Raw genomic sequence first — 25,827 nt, 5'->3', positions numbered from 1 at the left:
CAAGTTTACATACTCGAGTAGTGGTGAAGTGGTTAAGTTGTTTCAGTAAATAATTGACTTTGCCATCGCAGGGCCACGGTTTCAATCGGCCTTTGAAATAATAAATTATAACTTGCAACTTGAATAATAATAAAAATAATAAATTATAACTTGCAATAATAAATTATAACTTGAAACTTGCAAATGCAAGTCTACTTCCAGACTTCCACTGAACCGAACCAGACGAATCACATATTCAACATGCGCTATAAAACTACTTGAAAGGGACATTTGTGACTTCTCCTTGATTGAGGTGCAACAACCATTATGAAACACTTGTTTAGTTTGCACAGATTTATTCACATTTTTTTTTCTACATGAGCAGATTAAACAATACAGCCTGGGAAGATCTCATGAAAAGAACAAGAAATGAACCAAGAAAATAACATCAGAACATCTATCTATAAAACTAATTCTTACTGTATAGTTTGGTTAAAAAAATAAAAATCACAGTATACAGTATAGATTCCTCCCACAAATAGTACTTGACATTATGCTCGCACAAAAGGGTCAACATAAAGCCAGGGATGCCAACAAAATGAACAGAAAAGAAAAAAAGAAGGAGGGTTGTTTGTAAAGTACTGCTGCTAACTACAACCGTGGAGGTAGCTTCCTAGAGTAGCATCCCAGTCTTCGATTTGTTCAAATAATTTATAGATAGCTACAAAATAGACATTAACACCTAGATTCTTAATAAACATCAACTTAACTACAAAAACACCTGTAGATTATCACCAGTTGGGATAGGAGACAATCAAAGGACATTTTGGCAAGTGCGACAGACAACAAAGGCATTCTAGACAATGCTGACGTGTACCCAAAAAACTAAAAACATCCACTCAAGGACACAAGATTGTCTTGATGGTGAAGACAACGTTCCATTGGCTACATTCCTGAGCACTTGTCGATACATGCTCCAAGGGTGGAACCACTTTGCCCTCTCACACAGTCACATTTGAAGATGCTTGGCAATGAGAATAATATGCAGAACACTGGAGAAATGTTGTTCGGTACAGTAAGAGACAAGACAGATTTTGGGAAAAAAAGATAACGTCCTACAGTATAATGATGTTGCTGATACACTGGAGTAGATTTGAAGAGCCTTATCTGACAATATATTATCTCTGCTAATTTTAGACTTCGTGCAACGCAATTACATTTAACTTCACTAAAACTGTCTTGTTAGTGCCGACTAGTTTCAAAATAAAAGTGCCCATTGGTCAGCAAAGCAACGAAAGATCCCGCATTAAAGCAACCTGTTCTTATCTTGAAAACATCAGCATGAGTGGCGTTTGATTATAATCTATGGCATGACGACCCAGGGTCTTCAGTACGGACACGGCATTTGGAAGTGTCCGATGAGCAAACAAGACCTTATTTACATGTACCGGTAATGTATTTTAAAAATACACTATTTGCAAGAACCTGAAAAAAAGCTGGTTATTAGTTACTGAACAAGGTTATCGTTCCAACAAATGACACAACCTCCATCCAAACATTGCTGCCACTCAAACAATAAATAAGTTCAGCACTCAAAACAGGCAAGGGGAGAGCTGTTGCTCAAAACAGTGATATCTGCTACTTGATCACATTCTTAGTCTTGGTGACTTAATACAAGCAAGTGTTAAGAGGAGACTGACAACCTCTCAAACCATTATCACACAATTCCGTCAATTTCACCTTTGAGGTGGAGACCACCAGACTTACACATTCACAAACCTGTTGGCTACACTTATGTATGTAAAAAATAAAATAAAATAAGATGGCAGTATAAAATGATCATTGGCTGCAGAGGCGCTTTAACATTTGACAGGGTTGAGAATAATTCAAAAGCTTAGGAGCGCACAAAGTAGCCTCGTCAAACACAAGAAGCAGGCACAGGTGGCGAGATGTCTTCCTCAATGTCCATCGGCCAGCTTTTGAGAGTTCTTTCTTCCACATACACCAAATTCAGAGTTCCCTTTAAATGAGTGCTTGCGTCTGTTCACACAATAAAAACAGACCTAAGTGCTTGTTGTGATCTTTGACCAAGGCAAATGTTTTTGTCCCCTGGTGAACTAATGTCACATAGATCTTTGCGCAGACAATGCAGACGGTGCGCCTTAGTCTTTGACTCTAGGTATGCTGTATGAGTAGTGTACTAGAGGGAGGCCTCTGCTCTGGCAGAAGCAGGCTCTGCCGCATGCCTGAACTTGGTCTGAGCTGTCAGATACAAACGAGTCCCCTTCGTCCGCATACTCGGACTGAGCGGACGGCGTACCGCTCTCTGCCCAGAATCCCTCAGCGCGCTGGCATGTGCTTACGCCTGTCAAGAGGGTGGGACAGCTGTGAGACTTCACCAAGTGTCTGCAGACGGTGGAGGATGAGCAGGAAGAGCAGGTCTTGGTATGCAGCGTTGCCTCACACTCTTCACACACAACCATCTCCCCGCAAAGTTGAGAGTAAACGCCACAGTCAAAGTTTAATTGAGCGGAGGAGCCGCCACCCGTGAGCTCGGAGTCTTCGCCTCCATCGTCTCTGTGATTTTCGCCTCCCGTTTGTTTTGTCTCCCTGCTCAATTGTCCACAGCTGCGTAACCTCAGCCAGTCCTCCCTGAAAGCTGGGCTAAAGAAAACATAGAGAACTGGGTTGAGGCAAGCTGGCAGGGGGAAGAAAATGAGAGTGACGGACTTGGCGATCTCGGGGCCTCCAGCGGTGGACCCCGTTAGGAGGGGGGCGAAGGAAAAAGCAGCCACGGGGCAAAAAAAAATGCAGTTGGTGAAGATGAGCCAAGCTACATGGCGGAGGGCACCCGTCTGCTCCGGGTCAACCAGCTCCACCCTTCCGAGATGGCAGTACAGCTGAGTGTATACAGCTGCCGTGAACAGGTAAGCCAGTGCATTCAGCAGCACCAGGATAACCGTGACGCTCAGGGCCGGACTCTCGGCCCCGGCGAAGGGCAGGCAGAGAGGAGAAGCGGACTGCTGGCTGAACCTCACAAGTGGAAGGCAAGCGGCAGCGGCAGCAACCAGCGCTAACAGCCCCGCGGCCAGGCCGAAGCGTCGCTCTCGTCTCCAGCATCCTCTTCGGCCGAGGCCGCTCCTCCTGGGTGACATCACTTTGCTGAGAATATCCCGCACGGCCACGCTGCGCTCCACTGCTGCCAGTAAGAGCAACAAAACTGCCCACTCTGACGAGAAGACTGCAAGAATGCCCGCAAAGTGGCAGCCAGGTCCCATTTCCCACCACACGCCGAACTCGGCGAAGGATCCCCAAGTAGCAGCGTCCACCACAGTCAACACGCCCACATACAGGCTCGTGAGCAGGTTTGCCAAGGCGAGAAGCCCCATCAACAGTCTGGCTGGCGGGATGGATGGAGCCCACCAGTGGGAGTGTCCCAGGTTGCAGTGGGTGGGAGAGAAGGTGGCAACCAGTACTAGACTGTTAAAAAACAGCGAGACCAGGCAGATGAACCAGACTGTCAGGCGGATCATCCAGTTGCCGAGAAGATGCTGACAAGGCTTAAAGGCACCTAAACACAGAAAGAGAAAAGAAAATGGCAATCAAAACACCAAGTTAAACACTGGTACACTGAGGGCAAAGGTAGGTGGGCTTGGGTGGGTGGGTGTGTGTTTGGCGGGGGGGGGGGGGGGGGGGGGGGGAAACTGGCTTGCCTGGTGAGGGAGAGCAATGCATAAGCATTGAAATTCGTTCTACCGCCTCTTCGCCTGAAAGATAAGTAACAAATGTTAGGGAGGAGACTTGCCATATTTAGAGCTCAAAGCAACATCATTAAGTAAAGTGGAGTGGATTACATCGAGATAGCATTGCAAATCTTCAGTTTACACGACACATTCTGAAGGGGAAGGGTGTGACTGACTGCAGCATTCTCACCTGCTGATCGCTTGACGTCACTTTCCTCACAAGAACGTGTCACCGAGTCACATCCGACAAATGCGCAACATTGGTAGGCATAAGGGACGGAAATGGATCTACAAGCATACACGGTTTTTGGTCAGGGAAATATTTGCTTTGCAAATAATATTTGACCTTTTGAACAACCATTTCTCACCAACTTTATGAAAACAACAACACGTTTTTCGAATTGCCTTACTTTTAAGCTACTGTGGTAAATACAACTTGGTAAAGACTTGTTTGCACACAAGTTGAGTGACACATTTATTCTTCAGCATTTCCTCACCTGAGTTTGGGTAACTGGTTCACAGTCAGCACATTTTTCATCTGTGGATTCCCTGAGAGTTTCAGTTGACTGAGAGTGCTCAGTCCAGTCGTCGGAAGCATAGTCAGATAGTTCATACTCAGATCTCTGCAGGGATTGATTGCACATTTAATATTATTCTCGCTAAAACAGAATTGCAGTCTGGGTGTTATGACCTGAGAAGCACATACAAATGTTGGCATGATTCTCAAATAAGCACATGAGGTGCTGATTTTTCATTCTCGACCCACCGACCTCATGGATGAACAGCACATCTGTATGAAGATATGCCATTTTATCATCACTAAGTAAACTTTTTGTCATTTTTTGTTTCCCAATTACAACAGGGCTACAAAATGGCACCTTATTGTCCTAAAACAAAAGAATTTACCGGATACATGGATATGGCGGCTGACTTTGAATTGAGGATGGTCTGAACTATTCTTAATGTGCAAAAGTGAGGTCACGGACATGAACTGGAGCGCAATATTCAATTTCCAGTGCTCATGCGCTCATGCTGATATTCGTCCCTAGTCAAGTAATCATTCATACTTACAGGTTAGTGAGAGCAGCAAGGGTGAGAAAAGCATCAGCGTGGATGAATTGGATTTTATTTCTACTCAGGTCTCTGTGGAAAACCAGAACAATGAACCAAAACTATGAAGGTATACAACAATTCATGCATCCAACTGTGTAGAGAGGGAAAGAGCAAGAGAAAGACTGAAGTGACTTACAGTAAACGAAGAACAGTAAGTCCTTGAAAATGTTCCCTTCCTATTTGCTCAATTTGGTTGTGCTGAAGGCTTCTGTTGATTGAAAACAAAACGTCATTCAGACTTGCAGCGTTCAAACAAGATATGAAGACATTTGTCATTTTAAGGATATTTCCAAGCCCCAGCCATCTTATACGTATCAAAACTCACATCTCCTGCAGTTGGACACAACCCTGAAAGGATGGTAACTCCTTAATCTCATTGTAGGACAAATCTCTAAAGAGGAGAACATAAACGACTAATTAGCTCAGTGGGAACATCCGAAACGAAGGCGTGACGACATAGACAAGTCAACACACAAGGAGCCGAAAGGGAACGTTTCTTACAGTGTCCTTAACAGCTTGAGATCGTCACACAGATCAGCGGGGACAGAAGATATCTTGGTCCCTGACAGTGTCCTGGGAATACAAAAAACTCATCAGCCGCTGAGACGCACACAGTGATTATTCATTCAGGTTCCCTCACAGGCTCTCGATGTTGTTTGTCCACGTGAGGATTGGGAAGTCATGCATCATGCCTGCCCCACGCAGCACCCTGGGAAACACACCATGAGAAAATATACAATGTAGTAAGAAATATTGAGACCAAAGCATGGGACAGCGAGGAAAATCAGACTTAAACAATCAATTGCATGCTGCATATACACAATATCGCATACAAAACCTTTACACACATTAACAACATTAGACTGAGCTTTGTCAGGAAGATATGTGACTTACAGTGAGTGGAGATCAGACAAATTCTGGAAAGCTGAAGCACCGACAAAGGACAGCGGGTTGTCATAGAAATGTCTGCAATGACGGACAACCGTTTCTTTCACATGAATGGTTTCGTCCTTTGGACAGTGTATGCAAAAACTAAATAGTGTGATTTGTCTTTTAAGGGGTGGACCGGGGTGCGTGTGTTTGATCTTACATGGTTCTCAGCAGGGGGTTGTTATGAAAAGCTCTTTCAGGTATGGAAGCAATATCGTTGCTATGGAACCCTCTGTAAGAAAAAGGCCATTGGACGTGTTGAGAGATGTAGAATGCATAAAATGTATAAAGGCACTGTCAGGTAAATAAGACAAGGCAAGTCAAAAATTGTTGCCCTCAGTGAGGAGGACATTAAAACAGCTTGTGGTATTCGACGTAATAGTGAATCAAAGTTTCAACCCACCGTTTTTGTCTTTATGACAAACAAAAAGAAAAAGGTAGCCATTGACTAATTCATGATGGACGACGTGTTGAGAAGGGAGCAAAAAGTGGTGTCCACTATTACCGGCTTTGATCTCTGCCCACAACCACAGACACTTTTTCTTCACATCGCTCCCAAGACAAAGTCGGCATCAGCGAGGTGTCTTTTGTGTTGCGGGAAGGTGGGATTGTTTCAACCAAATCGAATTTCCCAATTATGGCAACCTTTGTTTCCTTTGTTTGAGATAGCATGCCAGTTCTTAGCACTGCCACTATCATCACTTGTACTACACTGGTAATTAGCTCTGATAGATTCACTAATTGTATCACGAAAAGCCACCAAGGAACTTTAAAAAGAACTGCTAGAGCATAAGTGGATCCACGTAACCACACTGACGCCGTGGGAACGGTGCGGCGCAGATTTGACAAAAATGATTTCACGGCTACCTGCCGTGGATTGCGGAGAAACGCTGTAACGGGAAAATTCTGAAATTCTACCTAACGTGTTTTAGTATGTCTCCGTTTTCATAAGTAAGGTAGCATCTATATAGTGAATGAAACATTGGACTTGGCAGAATTTGGAGGTACATCTGACAATACCTGTAAGGTTATCAAGACGACCACAAATCTGAGCGATAGTACCAAAAAAAAAAAAGCGATAAACTTACAGTTCTTTCAGTTTGGGCAGGTCTTCTATTGCTTCGGGAAACACAATCAGGTTGTTGAAGTTGAGATCCCTTCAATGAGGAAAAAAAACCATGTCGGTCAGCACACGGTTCGCCAGCATTTTGTACTGAGAGAATCTTGAGCTATAAGTCCAAACACATTACAGCGATCCCTCGCTACTTCGCGTTTCGTTTATCGCGGCTTCACTACAATTTTTTTTCAAATTAAAAAAACAAGTAAAAAAAAAAAAAACAACTTCTAAATTGAGGAAACGTGTCTAACCTTTAGGACGATGTAGTATTGCTCCAAATGTTCGTTTACATTCCTTTAGAAGTCTGTTTTCGCGTGTTAGCACGATTGCGAATTAGCATCTTTCCGCTAACTCGTTAGCCTGCCCAGTACTTCTTTTTGGTGACCGTACTTCGCGGATTTCACTTATCGCGGGTGGTTTTTGGAATCAATTATCCGCGATAAACGAGGGATTACTGTATATAGAAATACAACTTGTTCACAAGCCACCATTCCTTGAACCGTTGGTAAAAGATGATTGAAACATTTGCAATTTGCCAAAGCACCCAAATGTGTCCTCCTTATACAGAACTGCTAACAGTATAACAGTACAGTACAGTGATTTATTAGTAAGTTTTGTGATGGCAAATCTCATGTAAAATACATTTCTGACCACTATCAGCAAATCACACAATAAAGCAAATGTATTAGATTTAATATAGGCTGATTTGAACCCAAGAGAGAATTTGGTGATGCATTGATATGTAGGAAAATGTAGTAGTTAACCCCAGTAGACACACAAAAGAATCACTGTGACTCCTTTGTTAATCAGTAAAGGACTCTGCCCATTAAAGGATTTTTATGGCTGTGTGGCAGGAAGCAGCAAACAGTGGGAGGGTAGTTTTGATAAGAATCGTGTACTTTGCTCTATTTATCCTCAGCAATTACAGGAGGAAGTGGAGACAATGATGTCTGGAGGACCAGAGCAAGGGTGGGAGTGGGAGGTGTTGTTAACACATGCATACACATACATATACACGCCACCCATTCACTCACATGCCCATTAACTCATAACTTACAGTGTTTCCAGGTTCACAAGACCAGTGAAGCAATTGTTGCCAATCTCTGTAATTCTGTTGTTGTGAAGATGACTGAAATAAACAAACAACAACAAAGGTTGACTCTCCCAAAAGAACCTTGACGTGCAATACATAGGACTAATGTGCTTTTCCAGCCAGGTTTATTTGATTTCCCTTTGTGGTTTATTTGACTTCCCTTTGTGGTTTTGCACCCACTGTCGTTTATTGTTCAGTTTATATAATACAGGGTCGTCAACCTGAATGTTTCTCTAGTGCAGGGGTGTCAAACTCGTTTTTGTCGCGGGCCACATTGTAGTCATAATTTCCCTCGAAGGATCATTATGACTGTCAACGCCTAATACTATTTACAGTATAGGCTACACGGCAAACTGATGAATAACCAGTTCTGAAATCAGAGACTAGTCAAAACTGTTCAAATTGTTTAAAAAGATGAATGGTAATAAAAATTGCTAGCAGTATTTCTATTTTTAAAGAGTGAAGACAATTTCTAATTTTAGTAATGACACAAAGTCGATGCAAAATTTGTCTTCGCAGGCCACATAAAATGATGTGGCGGGCCGTATCTGGCCCCCGGGCCTCGAGTTTGACACCAATGATCGAGTGTGACTGAGAGTTTCTAATAAGTAGGCATACATTTTTAAAATCATCATTATAAGAGCATCACTACATTTGAATAGGGTTTGGTTTTCAACTCAAAGTTATGAAAATAAAGTACTACAATACAAACTTTGTTGTCATATTGTTTTTCATCATAACACGGCCTTGCATCCTTTACCTGTCGCGGGTTATTTAAGTAAAGCAGAAAATGTTCTTAGTCACTCTGTGTCCCTAATGTTTCACAAAGACAACAAGCAGGTTGATCCAGTTCTATCTCTGTTATCATATAAGGACTGGAAAGTTCCTTTAGTCTGCTTTGGACAATTAAAAAAAAAAAAAAAAAGATTCCTTAAGTGTTCTGTGTCACGTTACAATAATACGGTTTGTATACTGCTTGTCCTCTTTAGAGTTGTGATGATTCTAATATAGAACTTACTATTTACATCAGGTTAAAACGAATTTAACTGTGAATTCCTTCATTGGAATTTTTTAATAAATTAGACTGTTGTGTAAAGTGCTGATTATTTTTGTCAGTTTTCTTTTTGTGAGATTTGACAGTAAATAGTTCATGATATTTTGGCTGTCCAAGGAAAGACTGTGCAGCTTCAAACAGCGTAGGGGATGAGTGTAAAGAATATTGTGATACTTTAACCCAGGGAAGGTAAAATGCCATAAAGGTCAAAACCTGAAATGTGTTTTGTTTGTACCTAAATTTAACATGACAATTACATGATTACATGATAAAACTTACAGGACAACTAGACTGGTGAGGTTTGCAAAGGCGTTGTCTGGTATGTACGAGATGCGGTTGAGGGCCAATGTTAGCGCTTGTAGGTTTGCCTGGTGCCGAAGAGAACCAACTGGGACCTCTGTAAGGTTGTTGTCGTCCAACCATAGATGCCGCAGTTGCTGAAGATCCTTAAAACTGTCATCTGGAACCGTAGTTATATGGTTTGCATCCAGTCGGCTAAAGGAGACGGGGGGGGGGAAAACAATTAAGACAGGATTACAACAAAATAATTGAGGGGCTGATTTTGACCAACAGAAGCTTAAACTATATATATATATATATATATATGGCCTAAGCAGAAACAAGAAACATCCATTCAGTTTTTCAGTAAACACAACCATTATAAATATACATGAGAAAAATTCCCGGAATCTTATATTGGTATAGTACTTCACATGTTTATTAGACCACCCAAATGTAAGGTTTATGCCAGTTGCTAAAAAAATGATTTAGTTTTTTTATTTGGATGTGAAATTTGAAATATTTACTTCCATTCGTGAACAGAAGTTCATTTTAGTGGTTGTATTGTGCTTAGATTCTGATTTCTCAGAGAAGCCCAGTAATTTTGGGCAAATTTGGATTTTGCCATTTGCAAATCTGTCCAGAATATGTACGTGTTCGAATAATTTTCTGCCATTATCCTCCCGCTCACTGTGTGTCTCGCCCTCCCTCAAAATTCCTCAAGTGTCTGAGCTGGAAGGAAAAACAGTGTTGATTGACATTTAGCTCTCTGGGGCTTCATACAAAGTGAGTCCTGGCTCCACAAGCGCATATAACTTCAGCAAGAGACAGTGAAGAGACGAAAGGAAGACGGGATAACTAACTAACTAACTAACTAACTAACTAACTAACTAACTAACTAACTAACTAACTAACTAACTAACTAACTAACTAACTAACTAACTAACTAACTAACTAACTAACTAACTAACTAACTAACTAACTAACTAACTAACTAACCAACCAACCAACCAACCAACCAACTAACTAACTAACTAACTAACTAACTAACTAACTAACTAACGTCTATTAGAACATTTACTTTAATTAATACACTCAACTTATCCCTACTGTCCCTACTGTCTGTGTGTGCATGCAAGTAAAGAGATTGTAGTAACTCACAGAGACTGGAGGAAATGAAGACTCTTCAAGGCAGCGCTAGGCACTGTCTTAAGTTGATTATTCTGGAGCATCCTAAAGACAAAAAGGATCACTGTGGTTTTACAATTAAACCAGTTGGTTCATCAGATACAATACAAAAATTTAACAATTTAACTGCGTTGGTAAGCTGTGTAGGAGCTCTTCAATTTGTAGACAAGTATAATAACTTAATTCAATATATTTTACAAAATTGCTCAAAAACTAGCAGACAGAAATAGACGCAAGATGTCTAAAAAAAAAAAGGTTCATATTACAGTATTTTCTGGGCTATAAGTGGCAGGTTTTTTTCCATAGTTTGGCTAGGGGTGCGACTTATACTCAGGAGCAACTTATGTACGACATTATTAACACATGATATCATTTCACATGTTATTTTCACACTTCCGCAAGAGGGCGCTCTAGGCCTGTGGAACTACAACTGACGATGAGTCTGACGTAAGCAACGTAGTAGCGGAAGCTTCGTATCTTCTACTTCCGAAATTGTTTATAAGTGACACAGAAGACTTCGTTGGATTTGATGATTTGGAGTGACACGGCTGGTTCAATGAACTTGTTAACATGTTATTTATGCTATAGCTATTTGAATAACTCTTAATATTTTACGTAAGGCACGTTCTCAGTTCCTTGTTCATGTGTTTATGTAACGTTATAATACCGTTGCGTTCAGCCTGTTGTTTCCTATTCTATTTTAAATATCATAGTATATTGGAACATATATTAACGGAATACAAAATTAATCATTTTGTCCATATCGCACTGCACTACCATGTAGTTGTGATCATTTGTTTTTATGTATTATATATTGCCCTGTACTTTGAGCACCGCAGGTTCATTACTTTAGGGTCTTGAGCAAAGAGCTCATTAGCATACCCAGAGGACTTTGTGCAAACGTGCATATAATATTGGATACCTTTCAAAGTGTAAGCTTTTGAAAGTAAACTACACTGTTTACACAAGATTTGTTAACAAAAACAGTTGGTGTGCCAGGGATAGAAAAGAACATTTTGTCCGTTTCAAGTAAGACTGAATTAGTATGTTTGGGTATATACAAAACTAACCAACAGAGCCACAAAGTTGCAACACAACTTATTTAATATTTGCTTTCCCCCCACCCCGTGGGTGGAAAACTTCACACTGTCACAGTGTGTGTTTGTATCTACATGAGAGTGTTGACAGTGGTGGTGGCAAGGAGAGTGCATGCTTACAGGACTTTGAGCTGATGTAGTCCAGACAGGGCTTCGGGGTGGATAAAGGATAAGTCATTCCCTGCAAGTCTCCTAACAAGACAAAAATAAGTATAACATTTCATTATTAATATGAAATAACATTTAAAACAGTTCAAATGTAGCCACATGGAGTGTCTGTTTGAGAAAAAAAAAAAAAAAAAACAGTGAGGCCTAGACTGAAAAGTTCTCTATGTTAGCACCTCAAATGAGGCTCAAGCTCTCACACTGAAATGGGGCCAGGGGTGTCAAAGACACATCTGTCATGGCCTGTTGTCACTTTGTCTGTCACCCAAACAAGATTAGAACTACTTGCACATATCCCCTCCCCAAATTGCTTTCTGGTCCTCCCACCAAGACTATTTCAATTGTTTTTGAAACGGAAACAAGTGCTTATCGCCTATGAGAGCGGGCTCGTAGGTGAACATAGCCATTTATTTCTCTGGAAGGGATTATTTATTTTATCATATTTTGTTATAATCCGCTGTGTACCCATAAAAGTGTGTTGGGACACCTCCCTTTCCTGTTGCCAAGAGAAGTTGTTCAGAAAGTGTGTGTGCATGGACAAGGTTGACTGGGACATCCAGTCCAAGTATACCATCGGGCCTGAGAGATTAGCGACAGATTTATCACCCTGCAATATGAGTCTGACCAGACTAAAACCCTGAAACAAGAGCTGCTGGGTGTGTGAGCCGGAGAACCAAGGACGAGTGTGTTAAGTTAGACAACCACATGCCTTTCAGGTCCCAGAGGAGAGAATTGTCAGAATAAGATCTTTTCCTAGACATTGCCGAGTGTTATATAATGGTACTAGCATATTTTCCGGACTATAAATCGCAGTTTTTCTTCATAGTTTGGCCGGGGGGGTGACTTGTAATCAGGAGCGACTTAAATGTGAAAGTATTAACACATTATTACTTGATCATTAACACATTACTTACTTACTAGTCGTTTATCACTTCACATGTTATTTTCATTTTAAACCGCATGAGGGCGCTCTAGGCCTGTGGAATAATTGGAACTGCAACTGACGATGATACCTGGTATCAGTGCTCACTCAGCCTTAGTTTCAAGAACTACGCTTTTTTTTCAAGGTTTACGGCAAAGCAGAATTGATGAGGTGAAATAATTGATAACATACTTAAACCTGCACACCATAAAATCTTGGCCCAAAATATCTTTACACCAGCCTTTTCATTTGACCATTTCTGACTCACACATCCTATAAATAGCAGTGTTCTGCCTTTCAGGCAAGTCGTACATAATTTGTTCACTGTTCACACTCTTATTTTGTAAATTATGCTTTATTTTGGTAGAAGCGATGTAAACCAGGAAGTGTCTGTGCCTCATTTGATGTGCGCGAGGGGAGGGAGTTGCGTAGTTGAGGAAGGAGAAGCTAGAGACCACATTATAACATGCCCACCGAGAAAAACTCAAGAGAAACACCAACAGAGGCAACGCTTTGTATGCTCCGTGCTATATTTTCTTGTTTTCATGTAAATGGAACTAACACTTGTTTTGTCTTTTCTAGTTTCACTCTGTTATTGGTGGCAAGATATCCAAATAAAGCTACAAAACGACCGAAGGGCGTCTTGCATCATCAGTTAAGAGTTAGTTCGCTGTCTAGCTTGGACAAAGCTAACATGCGTCTTCGTGAGGACGGTACAAGCAGATTAACACTTTTGCTGTTCACGATGGGTATTCTTGCAAACCTCTGGAAAAATGTTCAAACTGGAATTCGGTTTGAGTTTTCTGCACTGTTTTTGCAGAAGTGACGTCATGTGTGCTCTCATATTAGCTTGTTGCCTTACCGCGTCGTGACCAGACGGTCTTATTTTGCTGTAATGGATTCTACATCTGGTGAGAACAGACTGCCATCTAGCTTGCCCCCAAAAACCCACAGTTTCTCCAAGCGAAGAGGGGTAAAAAAATGAAGGTGATGCATGCAAAGGAGTGTGCAATTTCACTTCTAGGCCGCAGGTGGCAGTAGCGATTAGAAACTCCAAATCTTGCAGAATGCAGAACCTTTAATGAATGAAACTGCAAATTACATCAAGTGCAAAATATAATTTGTATTGTTTGTGTTTATTCTAGAAATCAGGCCAAAACCAGGTATGTGGTTTCGGAGAACTTTACCGTAAATTAAGAAAGCCTAATAATGGGATTGAGCTGCTCTAACCTTTTCTGTTAACCTATAGAAAATTACCCAATTATACAAATTGTATAAATGTATCATCGATGCTAGAGTTTGGTCCACATTTTTGGCAGTAAGTCAGATTTGTTTCCAGCAAGGGTTGGGCTCTGAGTAGAGCGGTTCGCAGCTAAGTGTGAAGCACTCAGCACCACCAAATCTGAGACCATGGTCCTTGGTCGGAAAAGGGTGGAATGCCCTCTCCGGGTCAGAGTTGAGGTCCTACCTCAAGTGGAGGGGTTCAAGTATCTTGGGGTCTTGTTCACGAGCAAGGGCAGGATGGAGCGTGAGATCGACAGGCGGATCGGTGCGGTTTGCTGCGATGCAGACTCTGTACAGGTTCGTCGTGGTGAAGAGATTTATCGTTCGATCTACGCTTCTACCCTCAAGTGTGGTTACGAGCGATGGGTCATGACTGAATAAAAGCGGCTAAAATGAGTTCCCTGCACAGGGTGCCCGGGCTCTCCCCTTAGGTGAGAAGCTCGGTCATCCGTGAGGGACTCTGAGTTGAGCCGCTGCTCCTCCACGTTGAGAAGAGCCAGGTGAGGTTGCTCGGGCATAGGGACGACCCAGGACGAGCTGGAGAGACTATGTTTCTCGGCTGGCCTGAGAGTGTCTTGGGATCACCAGGGATGAGCTGGACAAAGTGGCTGGGGAGAGGGAAGTCTAGCCCTCCTAAAGCTGCTGACCTCGTTACCCGGCCCCGGATAAGCGGTAGAAGATGGATGGATGGATATATATGTCAGTCAACATAACAACCACAAACCATGCTGGTGACACAGGCAAAAAAAGGGTTGGGCGCTGCTAGGGAACAACTTCAAAATAAAAGCGTAACAGGGCAAGGAATTGTTTCAAGCCTACTAACCGTGCATTCCTCTAGACAGCATGATGAAAAGTAAATTGACTTTTGAAAAAGCAGATTGAAGTGGTGGATGAAAACAGAGGGTGAGGACTCTAAATACTGAAAGATCCAAAAGTTAAAAAGAAGCATACACGGAAAGTCCAAGCGGAGTTGGAATCACATGAGTTCATTTACGTACGAGTCATTTAGCATCCTCTGGGCAACATGATACCTGATATCAGGTAGACTGATATTATCGCCAACTTCCTCCAGCAATGAGCCAGAACAAGAAGCATTTAACAAACAGAGATTAGATGTTTGACACTTAAAAACGCCCAAGAATACACAAAGGAGAACATGACTATTATGGATTCAAGCCCTCACCTAATCTTTTTAATTGTGTTTTGCACTGTGATGTCACATGTATATTTTGAACTTGCATGTATTTATTTATTTATTTATTGCCATTCGCTCATTCATTTATTCATTTTTAACCATGGCAAGGAACTCATTATGGGCCTGCTGCACCATGTTGCAGTGTTAACTCAAAAACCAGGTCCATACCATAAGGCCCAACCCTCATGTCAACATTGTACTGTGTCAATATAGCACTAATGAAAGAAAAGAATGCATGCACTCACAGCTCTTCCAGATAAGGAAAGTTCTTGAAAACATTTGCTGGAAGCTCAGTGATGTTATTCATGCTCAGATCTCTGTGGAGAAAAAATGAAAACAATATCAGTTTGCAATTTTATCTCATATTTGTGACGACTGTTGACACAAAATGACATGGCTCATCAGTGTTAAAAGTACATGTTAAAAAAAGGTGAGTTTAAGGTCACTAGCCAGGGAGGCGATGTCGCAAATGAAGCTTGTACCAGCTGAATTCTCCTTGACTCTATAAATCGTACAAAACCAAAATTAACGGTTTATTTTCAACAGCATTATTATATTTTTTTACACACAATTAGATTCGTCATCTTTTCGCAAATTCATCCTTCATACAGCCACGGAAAAGAGAAATGTATTTCAGTCTAACTGCAGGCAAGCGAAAGCTCAGGATTTCACAACTGCGCACTAGCACTCGTGGGAAATGTGTGGTCGACTTCAGGCAAAACCGAAGCATAAACATAAACTTAAGACGATGAACACAAACAGTATATAGGTAATCATTTAGAACGCAGTAGAGTCGATGCTTTCTGCCATCACAAAAAAAAAACTCTTGACTATTTGAGTATTCTAGTTTTCATTTTTGATGAGGGAAATCATCAAAAGCTTAAAAGCTGTTGAAAAAAAAATTAACTATACTTCAGCCCCAGGCAGCTACACTTTTCAATCCACCTTCAAGATAAGCATGTGGCAGCATGACAAATATGCACTCAGGCCTTGATTTGCTTCCCCACAAACGCTAATATCAGGTCATGCGCATTGCATGCACTCAATGCAAAAGACAGAACAACAAAGTGCCATATTTCACATTGAAAGGTGCAGACTACTGAGAGAGCAAAAATGATTATTTTAATGAGAAGTCACCAAACATAACATGAATTATGCAGCACGAAAAAAAACAAAAATCAAAAATTTAGAAATAAAGCAGCAGCCTGCACCTCACCTAAATTCTAACTCTAAAATTGGTCATCTTGAATTTCATTGCCAGATCTCTTTAGGACCTGTGCGGGCCCCTCAAATACAACAAGGATCATATTGCCCTTCCTCTGCATTTCCAGCAACACTCACGGCAGCATTACATGGCGTATCCATGCCAGAACGCTCAGGCTCCCTATGTCCTGTCCAGTGTCCACATTTACCGAGTGATCCAGTTACTTTATAGACAACAGCCTGATTGTTATTGCTTTTCCCCACTCAGGCAGTGCAATCGGTACTGTGGATCTGCCACCACTTGTAATCGTCCAGACACATTCCTAAGCAAATTGTAGAATGTTCAGCGACTTAATCTTAAAGATTGTTGTAATCACACACAAACAAAGCAGCGTATGAGAGAGCTGCATGACTATCCTGCTTCCTCCCTCCCCCATTTTATGGCTGCTTTACTCATCAAGGTCCTTGTTCTGCCCCTGCTAAGATAGATTGAAGAGGACACTCAAAATGCAGCTGTGATTAATGATGACAAGCCTAAATGATTATACAATCTGGTATTGCTAAATATCAATCCCATGTGCTGTTTCTTCATGTCAAGAGGAAGGTAAAAAGCTGAAACAATTAGCAGACCTAATTTGAGAAACATTTGTATTCCGCTTCCTATGAGGGTAGCGGGGTTAGAGAATGACAAAACAGTGGTCAATGAAAAAGTATTTTTGACTCCTTTCTGAACTCCTGCCACTTCAGACAGTGAGGTGATCAACAATCCCAAAAGCTTTGATACAAAAGTACCTATGAGTAAAGGTGGTTGCATTTTGTTATCACTCCCGCTCGTGTTAATATTGCTTTTTCAACACCTCTTATCCTGTTCAGGGTCATTGGAGTTGCTGGAGCCAAAGGGAGCTCACATCGGACGAAACTCAGACTGCACCCTGAACTGGTAGCCAGCCAGTCGCAGAGTGTTAAAATGATTGGGTCAAAGAATAAATCACTCACTTACTTAGCATTAAGGCAAGTAGTAATATTATTACATTATTATTACAGTAGAGCACAGTGCAGTCAGTGTAACGGTACGTATTTGCTACCTATCCATTGTCTAACCCAACGAGCCCCAACCTTTTTAACACCAAAGACCGGAATATCGTCAGACAATATTTTCACTTTCACACAGCTTTTATGGTGAGGCGGATAAATACAACAAAAATAAAATGATACGACCGGCATAAAAACAATGATACTGTGGTGCCGAAGGAAAGCAGGCGCAGCAGGTGTGTCGCAAAAGACTTTACTGAACATACTACTCGTAAAACGAGGAATAGGAAGAACAACAACGGAAGTGCGTTACCACGTGAACACCATGTTCCCAACACACCCTTCAACCCTTACTTCCATGGGGGAATTTTGTATGCCAACGCCACAGTAAAATATAATAATAATAAACGTGAATCCCATGCAACTTTACTAGCAGCATCCTCATAACATCGCGCCAACAACATAGTAACATGAGTAATGTTATGTTCACGTCACCAAGGTGGGGGAGAGAATCCTGTCCATTATTCAAAAGAAAAGATCATCCACACTTGGATAAATAAAACGGTAATAATGCACGTTACTGATTCTTTCTCGTGCGGCCCAGTGCCAAATGATCCGCGGCCCGGGGACCACTGGTCTAAACCACTTATTCTTACTATGAGCGTGCAATGAAGTTGTCTTGAGCTGTCTACTCATATTCGACATAATAATCTGGTGGTGAAACTTTTCGCTGCGCTCAAGCCTTTGTGTCTCATTGCACTGAAGCATCGGGTTTGAATTTGAGCTTGTCGCCAGGTTTCCGTGATTAATCAAACGCAACATTCCCGAACACAGTTGGTTATAGTTCCAGATCACCTGTTTTGTGTGATTCTGAATATGGCGGTGAAGAGAGAGAGAGGCTCATCAGTGGAGGTTTGAGCAGCTATCGATTATCTTAGCCATAGTTTAGGTCAGCTACGATTCCTCCGTCACCTAAGGCGCCTGCCAGAACACACAGCAATGTATGAAGCTCTCGTCTGGGATGAAAGAGTGTCCATTGAACTCATCGATTAGTACTAAATTCAAATTAATATTAAAAGGCACAGCTCATCGTAACCATTCTTTGCCGAACAAGTCCTCCAGCGGCTGACCGAAGCAGGCTGCCCTCAAAGCCGGGCCACAACAGTCAGACCGATTGACAGATTGACTGCAGCTCTCATTCAAGTATTCAGCATGTGTGCTCTCAAAAATCTTCACTTCAAGTACCACTATTCCTAATAAACTTTGTTTTTAGAATTAAAGAGAGTTTAGCTAAGTTGTAAGTTTTTAGCACACGCTATATGTATTGTAAAATTTGGGTACATCCTTGGTTCATATTAATTACTACTCTGGGAAACTAAAGGTTTATTAACATGGCTCATTGTACGGCAGTACAATACATCGTTATCGTATCGAAAATGAAAACAAGGATGATATCCGTCACGTGACCTTACCATGTTACATGGATAAAGGTCAGTCAAAGCACCCACATTGTTCCTTTCAAATTTGACGTTGATGGCTAAATCAACCCAGTCAATGACAATCATCTTGAGGAGTGAGCGAGGAGTGTGAGAGAGGGAGCGAGGTGTCACACATATGCAGCGAGACAGCACACAAAAGAAATTTACTTCCGCGTCAGTAAGAGTTGGCATACAGCCATGTGAGCTATGTACTGTACATATACGTTGTGCTTTAGACCTTTCTGTGGCGATATTTAAAATTTCAACATTACCAGTGCACAAAATACCGGAGCTTATTATAAAAATGTCTGCGCACTCCGTGCCGCAAAGTGAACATTGAAAATTTCAAAATTTCACACAAACACACATGCACACAACAAAAACATCTGCTGTAGATAACAAAAAGTAGACTCAATTTAAGACTGGGGAAAAGGAGGAGTGGTCTAACAACAGTTTGATTTATTTGAATTAGAAGCAGATTTAGCGCTCTGCAGATGTAGTATGTACAAAGACGTCATTGGATTTCATTCATAAATATAACATAAGTGGGACAATTTCTCTGACTCATTGTAGAGTTCATTGAATGAATTCTAATCATTATTATCTTCAAAATATTTTTAAAACGCCCTCATATCCCGTCACTACTGCGCGGGGTGGCGTGGTGGGGGTGTCAAACACAGACGCACAGGGTGGTGCAATGCGGTCCATGTCACATGCGTCCAAAAGAGGCGATATTGCAGTTCACGTGGCTCCATCATTATTCAATTACTCTATTAATGTGTATCTGTGGTGCTCAGAAGAAAATATACTATGATTGTTTATCAAGAAAAACTGTATCTAAATGCATCTTTGGTTGCACCGGTTGTATTAAAGCAACCTATAGTAGCTCACCAAACTTGTTTGTCGAAACGCCCTAGGCGGAGCCATATTGTATGTTTTCCTCCTCTTCTATGGTGGCTTTTTGGGTTCACCTCACAATCAGAAAAGCATGAGAAAAGACAAATCTCCATCCATAGGCAAGTGATCTGGCGTATGAACTCAATAGCAAGTAGCGGGAGAAAGGGACGTGACGTCACATTCGTTCCCAACTTGGCGCTCGGCATTAAAATAAACTGGGGGGGATTATTTTGGAATATACAAGACTAGACACAAAATGGAAACACCATACATTTATCAAATCTTTACAGTATTGCTCTCTTTGTACGTTAAGACTTCATTGTGGGTGCTTGGGAAACACCCTTTAACCCCTAACCCCAAAACTTAAAACCAAAGACATCGACTGACGCAAAAAAATAAAAAAAAGAGATCAGGACATCCATACATACCAGCAGCCAAACATGTCAGAAAACAAACATACATTACACCTACTTTCTTAGACAGGTCTGCAGTATTTAATCATTGTACCCGTCAAGGAAAATTGGATCATTTCCCACGGCACATCTGACAATCTCTTGCCACAACTAATGTGATGCGGATGTGGTTGGCAATCACTGCACGAACATAATTAGATGAGTGGTGACGTCTGTCTGACATTTAAAATTTGTTTTCACCTCAAGTGGATGGGACAGTGAGTGGTTAATGTTTGACTTCACATGGGTCATGTGAAGCCTGCTACACCTGATATGATGGAAGCCAGCAAATTTTTAGGTCAGCTTGAAGTCCCATCCTGCATTGGCCATTTTAACAGACAACTAACTACAAGATAGCAAAATAGCTGACTTAGATGGGCGTCTCTAATTTACAGACGGTCAACAGTGTAAGAGGCTATGTCAAAACGGCAACAATGATTACCGTATTTTCCGGACTATAAGTCGCTCCGGAGTATAAGTCGCACCAGCCATAAAATGCCCCAAAAAGTGAAAATGCCATATATAAGTCGCTCCGGAGTATAAGTCGCATTTTGGGGGGCAATTTATTCGACAAAATCCCACACCAAAAACAGTCATGAAATAGCAACAACAGGCTAAACAATAGCAACAACAGGCTAAACGATAGGTATGCTAATGTGACAAATACAAACAAAGAGCTGAGAACGGGCCTGACGTAACATATAGAGTGATTAAGCACAACTATTACATGAATAACATGTTTATAAAACCATCGGTGTCACTCCAATTCATTAAATAGCAACAGCAGGCTAAATAATAGGTATGCTAACGTGACAAACACAAACAAAGAGCTGAGAACGGGCCAAATAATAATAAATAATAATAATAAACATAAGAGGAGCAAAAATAGAGCAAGTGTACATGCAGCAGACAGTGGACTTGGATATGGTGCTTTAAAGTGTTAATTGCTTTATTTGATGTTTTCTCTATTTTTTATGTTTTGAATATGTTCAAGATAAAGATATAAAAGCATGTGAAGTGATCAACTATACTAAAAATAACATGGGAAGTGGTCAACTATACTTGTAAGTAAGTGATGTAATGATCAAGTAAAAATTTGTGAAAAAAAAACATATATAAGTCGCTCCTGAGTATAAGTCGCCCCCCCACCCAAACTATGAAAAAAAGCGCGACTTATAGTCCGGAAATTACGGTAGTCAAGATAAACAATGTCACCATCAGATTGCATTGATAATCACACTTATACTTATTTTCGGCTGGAAATAGAGCCGTGCGATATGCAAAAGAAAATACATATCAATATTTTTGCTTTGCCAAATATCTCGATGAGTATAACGACATAAATATGGGTTCAGTAAAAAAAGAACCAAAATAAATATAATTTCAAAAGAACGTGGCAAGTGCAGTTTCTTTTTTCATTCAAATTTACTGGTATCCATCAACATTAAAAAACTGGATATTAATTGAAAAAGTAACACACTGGCATTATACTGTAACTGTGCTGTAATTATAACATTTTTATGCAACAACAGAAGTATTTGTTGTCGGACTCTTCCTGCAGAGTGCCCAAATGTTTCATTGTTTGACTCTATATTAAGCAAAACATGATGATATTCAGAATTATTAAAACTTTTGGTGGAGCATATCTGGCAAATGGAAGGAATGAAACCACATTTGCATTGGTCTATGTGCTGAGAATCTTTCAGGGATGAGTTACAGGGCTACTCAAGGGAAACAACCAAAACCATTCTTATTTACTGAGCCATTGTGCTGGTGTGGAGATTTATTGAAAAAAATAATCCAAATCGTTAAAGCTAACTATTTATGATCCTACTCCATATGACAGATTCCATTCGTGCTCACATCAAGCTGCAATACAAGTTAATCATTTACAGAGTTGAATTCTAAAAGTTACACATTGTGAAATCAGCTAAATAAACTGCCAATCTCTTGGATAGAGAAGAAATTCAAACTGTGAGCGCTGAATGCAGACTTTTAATAACACATAATCACCGCTTTTCATGACATGACCACTTACACCACCGAGATATAAAAACTGCCAGTTGGTGTTATATGGGCTCATGGTGGACAACAGCTTAACTTTGAATGATGGTGTAACCACAGCCACAAAACCGGTGCAGACACAATCTTATATGTATGCACTCTTTATGCATATTGTTGAGCAGATCATTTGACACATTGGGTATCTCCCTGAATTGAATTGCTTGAATCTGTCAAATGCTGACAATGCGAGCGAAGGCAAAACTTTAACAAAGACAAAAAGCTTCAAGTGTCAATAGGCCCAAAGACAAGAAAATTATATCAGCAAAATCAGAGATGACAAAAAAAAATACACAACAGAGACATCACGTATGAGCAAATAATTGATGGAGGCATTAACCCAGAGAGAATGAGATCTTGCAGCTGCAATACATCTCACTAATCCATCACGATCCAAAAACCCCAGCACTTCACTTACAAAAGGCAGAGGGAGTGGTAGAGGACAACTAAAGTTCAAGACACTGGGAGAACAAATGAAGAAAGACAGCAAGAAGAGACAAACAGCCTTTCACAGTGGACTAAGAGTTTCTACTGCATATTTAAGTAGCTTAGTGTTAAATCTACCAAAGTGGTGTGAAATAGCTATGAGTATGCACATAAGAAGTTCATATAATCATGCAAACAACATCAGCAAAACAAAACAAACAGCTGAGTGCTTGCAAACACTGTGATATTATGTGAAAACTCTACTTCTGGTTAAGATTGCAATGCAAGACTGAATAGGAGCGTTTTCAAAAAGCAAAAACTGTCGAGAAGAACTTAAACTCTAAAGGTACGCCTTGTGTGACATCATGTCTTGATGGATTAGTATACGACTTCCTCTGTTTACTTTTCCGAAAACATTCCTAACAATGGCGACTTCAATTAGTGTTAATTGCGCTTAAGAGGAACGAAAGTTGCTTTTCTTACTGTATTCATTAAGTGCTTAAGTACTGTAATTATTATTATGATATTTGTATTATTATTGAAACATAAATACAAACGATTGCATCAAATTAATGTGCCAGCATTCTAGGATTTACTAGTTACGTTTCTAATGCAGCAATGCCATCAAGTGTTCCTGATGCACCTACCAAAGTAGTTAAACAAGTTAATGAATAACACCAAGACGTTGTGAAATAAACTAGAATACTTCCTTCCTGGAGCAATCATCAACAGTAGCTTCGGTGTTAAGTAAAACAGACCTGCCAGTTGTTTGATTTGTTACTTGTTTATATAAACAAACTTGAATTTTAGTAATTAAATGCACATATAACACATTGAAACAAGGCATTGCTGAACACTGCTTTTGCTGAATTAGATCATCAAACAATTACATTGAACCAAATAGTTCCAATTATTACTGCAAATGCCATAATAAAAAAATAATTCATTACTTGAGAGGAAGAATAAAGCAACGAGAAAGCTTCTCAATAACCAAATGGTTATTAATACCGTTACTACAGCATGGACTGGACTGCATCTAACTGTGGGACCTGTTTCACCAATGTTAACATCTGACAGCTAATAAAGTCATCAAAATATTAGCAGCATCGCTCAGTGTGTCACAGTGCATTTCTAGTATTTTAGATGTCATTAATATGTTAAATAACTAACACTATTAGCATCATTAATTTGGAAAATCAATTTTAAATGGTCATATTCCTTACAAACCATCCCGAAGCACAATTAATGTAAAATTAGTCTGTAGTTATGCAATATAAAGTTGCCAGTTCACCAACTTGACACAGTGAACCATGAAAGAAATCAATACGCAACCACAAAAACACCACTGGTGTCTGTCCACTTTATCTGAAATGTTGCCCACGGTTGTTGACCGCGGTGTCAACCGTACGCATTTGCGGCATGAATGCATGTGTGGATTTGGGAGAAAGCTTACAGGTAGTAGGTGAAGGCACTGAGGCCGGACGGGACGGTGATCAGTCCTCTCCCGGAGCAGTCAGCACCTCCATCTTCATCGCAGCTGCATGAGGGGGAGCAAACGGCCGGAGTCGACTGTCCTTGGCCGGTGGCTCCGGGACGCAGAAAGCACCACAAACAAATCCAGAGCAAACCCAAAGGCATTTCCCCCACGTAGGTTCAGGTGACTTTGATGCAAAAATATTAGTAATAATAATATTAGAGAGGGGGGGCTTTGTAGCCTTATCGACGTCGACCCCTCATGTGGTAGTTCAGCATAGGGAGAGGAAGCCTGATCGAAGTTAAGCGTCCGCGCACTTGGTCGTAAAAAAAACAAAAAAAAACAAAAACGCACGTTCAATGGATAGGTACAGTCAAAAAAACAACATGGTCCTCGAAGACGTGCGATATGCCTTGCCGAAAGACAATTACACACTGCCTGTGCGTCGCATTAGTCGGTGAAGATAAAGTTGTAGTGCTGGCGACAGCCGCGGTCGAGCCTACCTTACCGCCCCATTAAATAACCACAAAGCGAGCGGCAGCTTGTTGGTGCCAAATGGTAAAAGCCTCGCTCAAGTGATTCTGGAAGCTTTCGTTGAGCGGTGCAAACAATCATTTGCCGCCCTGCTTTGGTTTGCTTTGCTTTGCACCGCTCGCCGTCGATCAGCTTCCTCACGCTCCTGAATCCTGATATCAACAGCACGCGTGAAGCTCTGCAGGCACCCTGCCGGACAACCTGGAGCACTGGGGCCTGCCTGACTGTCTGTCTGTCCGCCTGCCTGCCTGCCTGCCTGCCTGCCTGCCTGCCTGCCTGCCTGCCTGCCTGCCTGCCTGCCTGCCTGCCTGCCTGCCTGCCTGCCTGCCTGCCTGTCTGCTTGTGCCACTGAAAGCTGCCCTGTGTTCTTGCATGAGCAATGCTTGCACGCTCCTTCAATGCCCGTGCAAGTACATTATTAGAAAACACACACAACATATGCCACATCAGGTGGACAGTCTTGAAAATAAGTCACAAATACTAAATATTTGGGCTGTTCTTTTAACAGTTTCAGAGGCTGAAGTGGGAATAAGTGCATATATATGTCCATATTAATTTTGGTGATTGATCTGAATTTTTTGACGTCAATAAGTTAAGGCAGGGGTGTCAAACTCATTTTTTTCGCGGGCTGCGTTGTAGTCATAGCTTCTTTCAGAGGGCCACTATGACTGTCAACCCAAATAAATGTATGAGCACCTCATATTATATACAGTAAAAGCTACAAAACGAACTGACAAATAACTTGTTTTCAAATCAGATGAGTAAAAACTGGTCAAATATTTTAAAAAAGAGATATTAAAAGTGAAGACAATTTGCAATTCTAGAAATGACACGAATTTGATGCACAGTTTGTCTTTGCGGGCCACATAAAATGATGTGGCGGGCCGTATCTGGCCCCCAGGCCTTGAGTTTGACATCAGTGAGTTAAGGGTTCGGGTTTTTATCGGTTATAAGGGTCTAAAACTGCTGGGTTAAAAATTGGTCTGACCTGGGAAGTTGGATCAATTTGACCAACCCAAATTGTTTTGTTTATAGCCCAGGAGTTTTGAGAGTGGTTTTTCAAAATCCAAGTAAAACCTCAGGGTTACCCCTTTTCTAACCTAAATATTAA

The 25,827-nt window shown here is 41.0% G+C and overlaps 1 protein-coding gene and 1 long non-coding RNA gene across 2 annotated transcripts; one reads left to right on the top strand and one right to left on the bottom strand.

Annotated features, from left to right (window-relative positions):
- Positions 1-315: 315 nt before the first annotated feature.
- lgr4 (leucine-rich repeat containing G protein-coupled receptor 4) lies at positions 316-25,012 on the bottom strand. The gene is made up of 18 exons (XM_049718910.2): positions 24,162-25,012; positions 15,405-15,476; positions 11,714-11,785; positions 10,470-10,541; positions 9,309-9,524; positions 7,940-8,011; positions 6,854-6,922; positions 5,926-5,997; positions 5,730-5,801; positions 5,476-5,544; positions 5,337-5,408; positions 5,161-5,226; positions 4,972-5,043; positions 4,794-4,865; positions 4,220-4,345; positions 3,913-4,010; positions 3,693-3,746; positions 316-3,550 (listed from the first exon to the last, which is right to left on the bottom strand). Exons 1-18 carry the CDS (start codon positions 24,344-24,346, stop codon positions 2,142-2,144), a joined length of 2,940 nt encoding a protein of 979 aa, XP_049574867.1. The 5' UTR covers positions 24,347-25,012; the 3' UTR covers positions 316-2,141.
- On the top strand, positions 12,926-13,800 carry LOC125967664 (uncharacterized). Its single transcript, XR_007480862.2, has 2 exons — positions 12,926-13,195; positions 13,263-13,800. It is a non-coding gene; the product is annotated as an uncharacterized lncRNA (long non-coding RNA).
- Positions 25,013-25,827: the final 815 nt, after the last annotated feature.

Source organism: Syngnathus scovelli, chromosome 4 (assembly GCF_024217435.2).
Source record: "Syngnathus scovelli strain Florida chromosome 4, RoL_Ssco_1.2, whole genome shotgun sequence".
NCBI lineage: Eukaryota > Metazoa > Chordata > Actinopteri > Syngnathiformes > Syngnathidae > Syngnathus > Syngnathus scovelli.
Note: the sequence above shows the minus strand (reverse complement) of the source record. Positions and strands in the feature narration are given on the sequence as shown.

Bases quoted from the DNA above. Each gene is read 5' to 3' on its own strand.
- lgr4 (XM_049718910.2), bottom strand. From the start codon at position 24,346: ATGCCTTTGGGTTTGCTCTGGATTTGTTTGTGGTGCTTTCTGCGTCCC. The intron at 5,998-6,853 runs GTAAGTTTATCG...TTTTTCTTACAG, and splicing joins CTGCCCAAACTGAAAGAACT to AGGGTTCCATAGCAACGATA. The intron at 4,011-4,219 runs GTGAGGAAATGC...GTATGCTTGTAG, and splicing joins AACCAGTTACCCAAACTCAG to ATCCATTTCCGTCCCTTATG.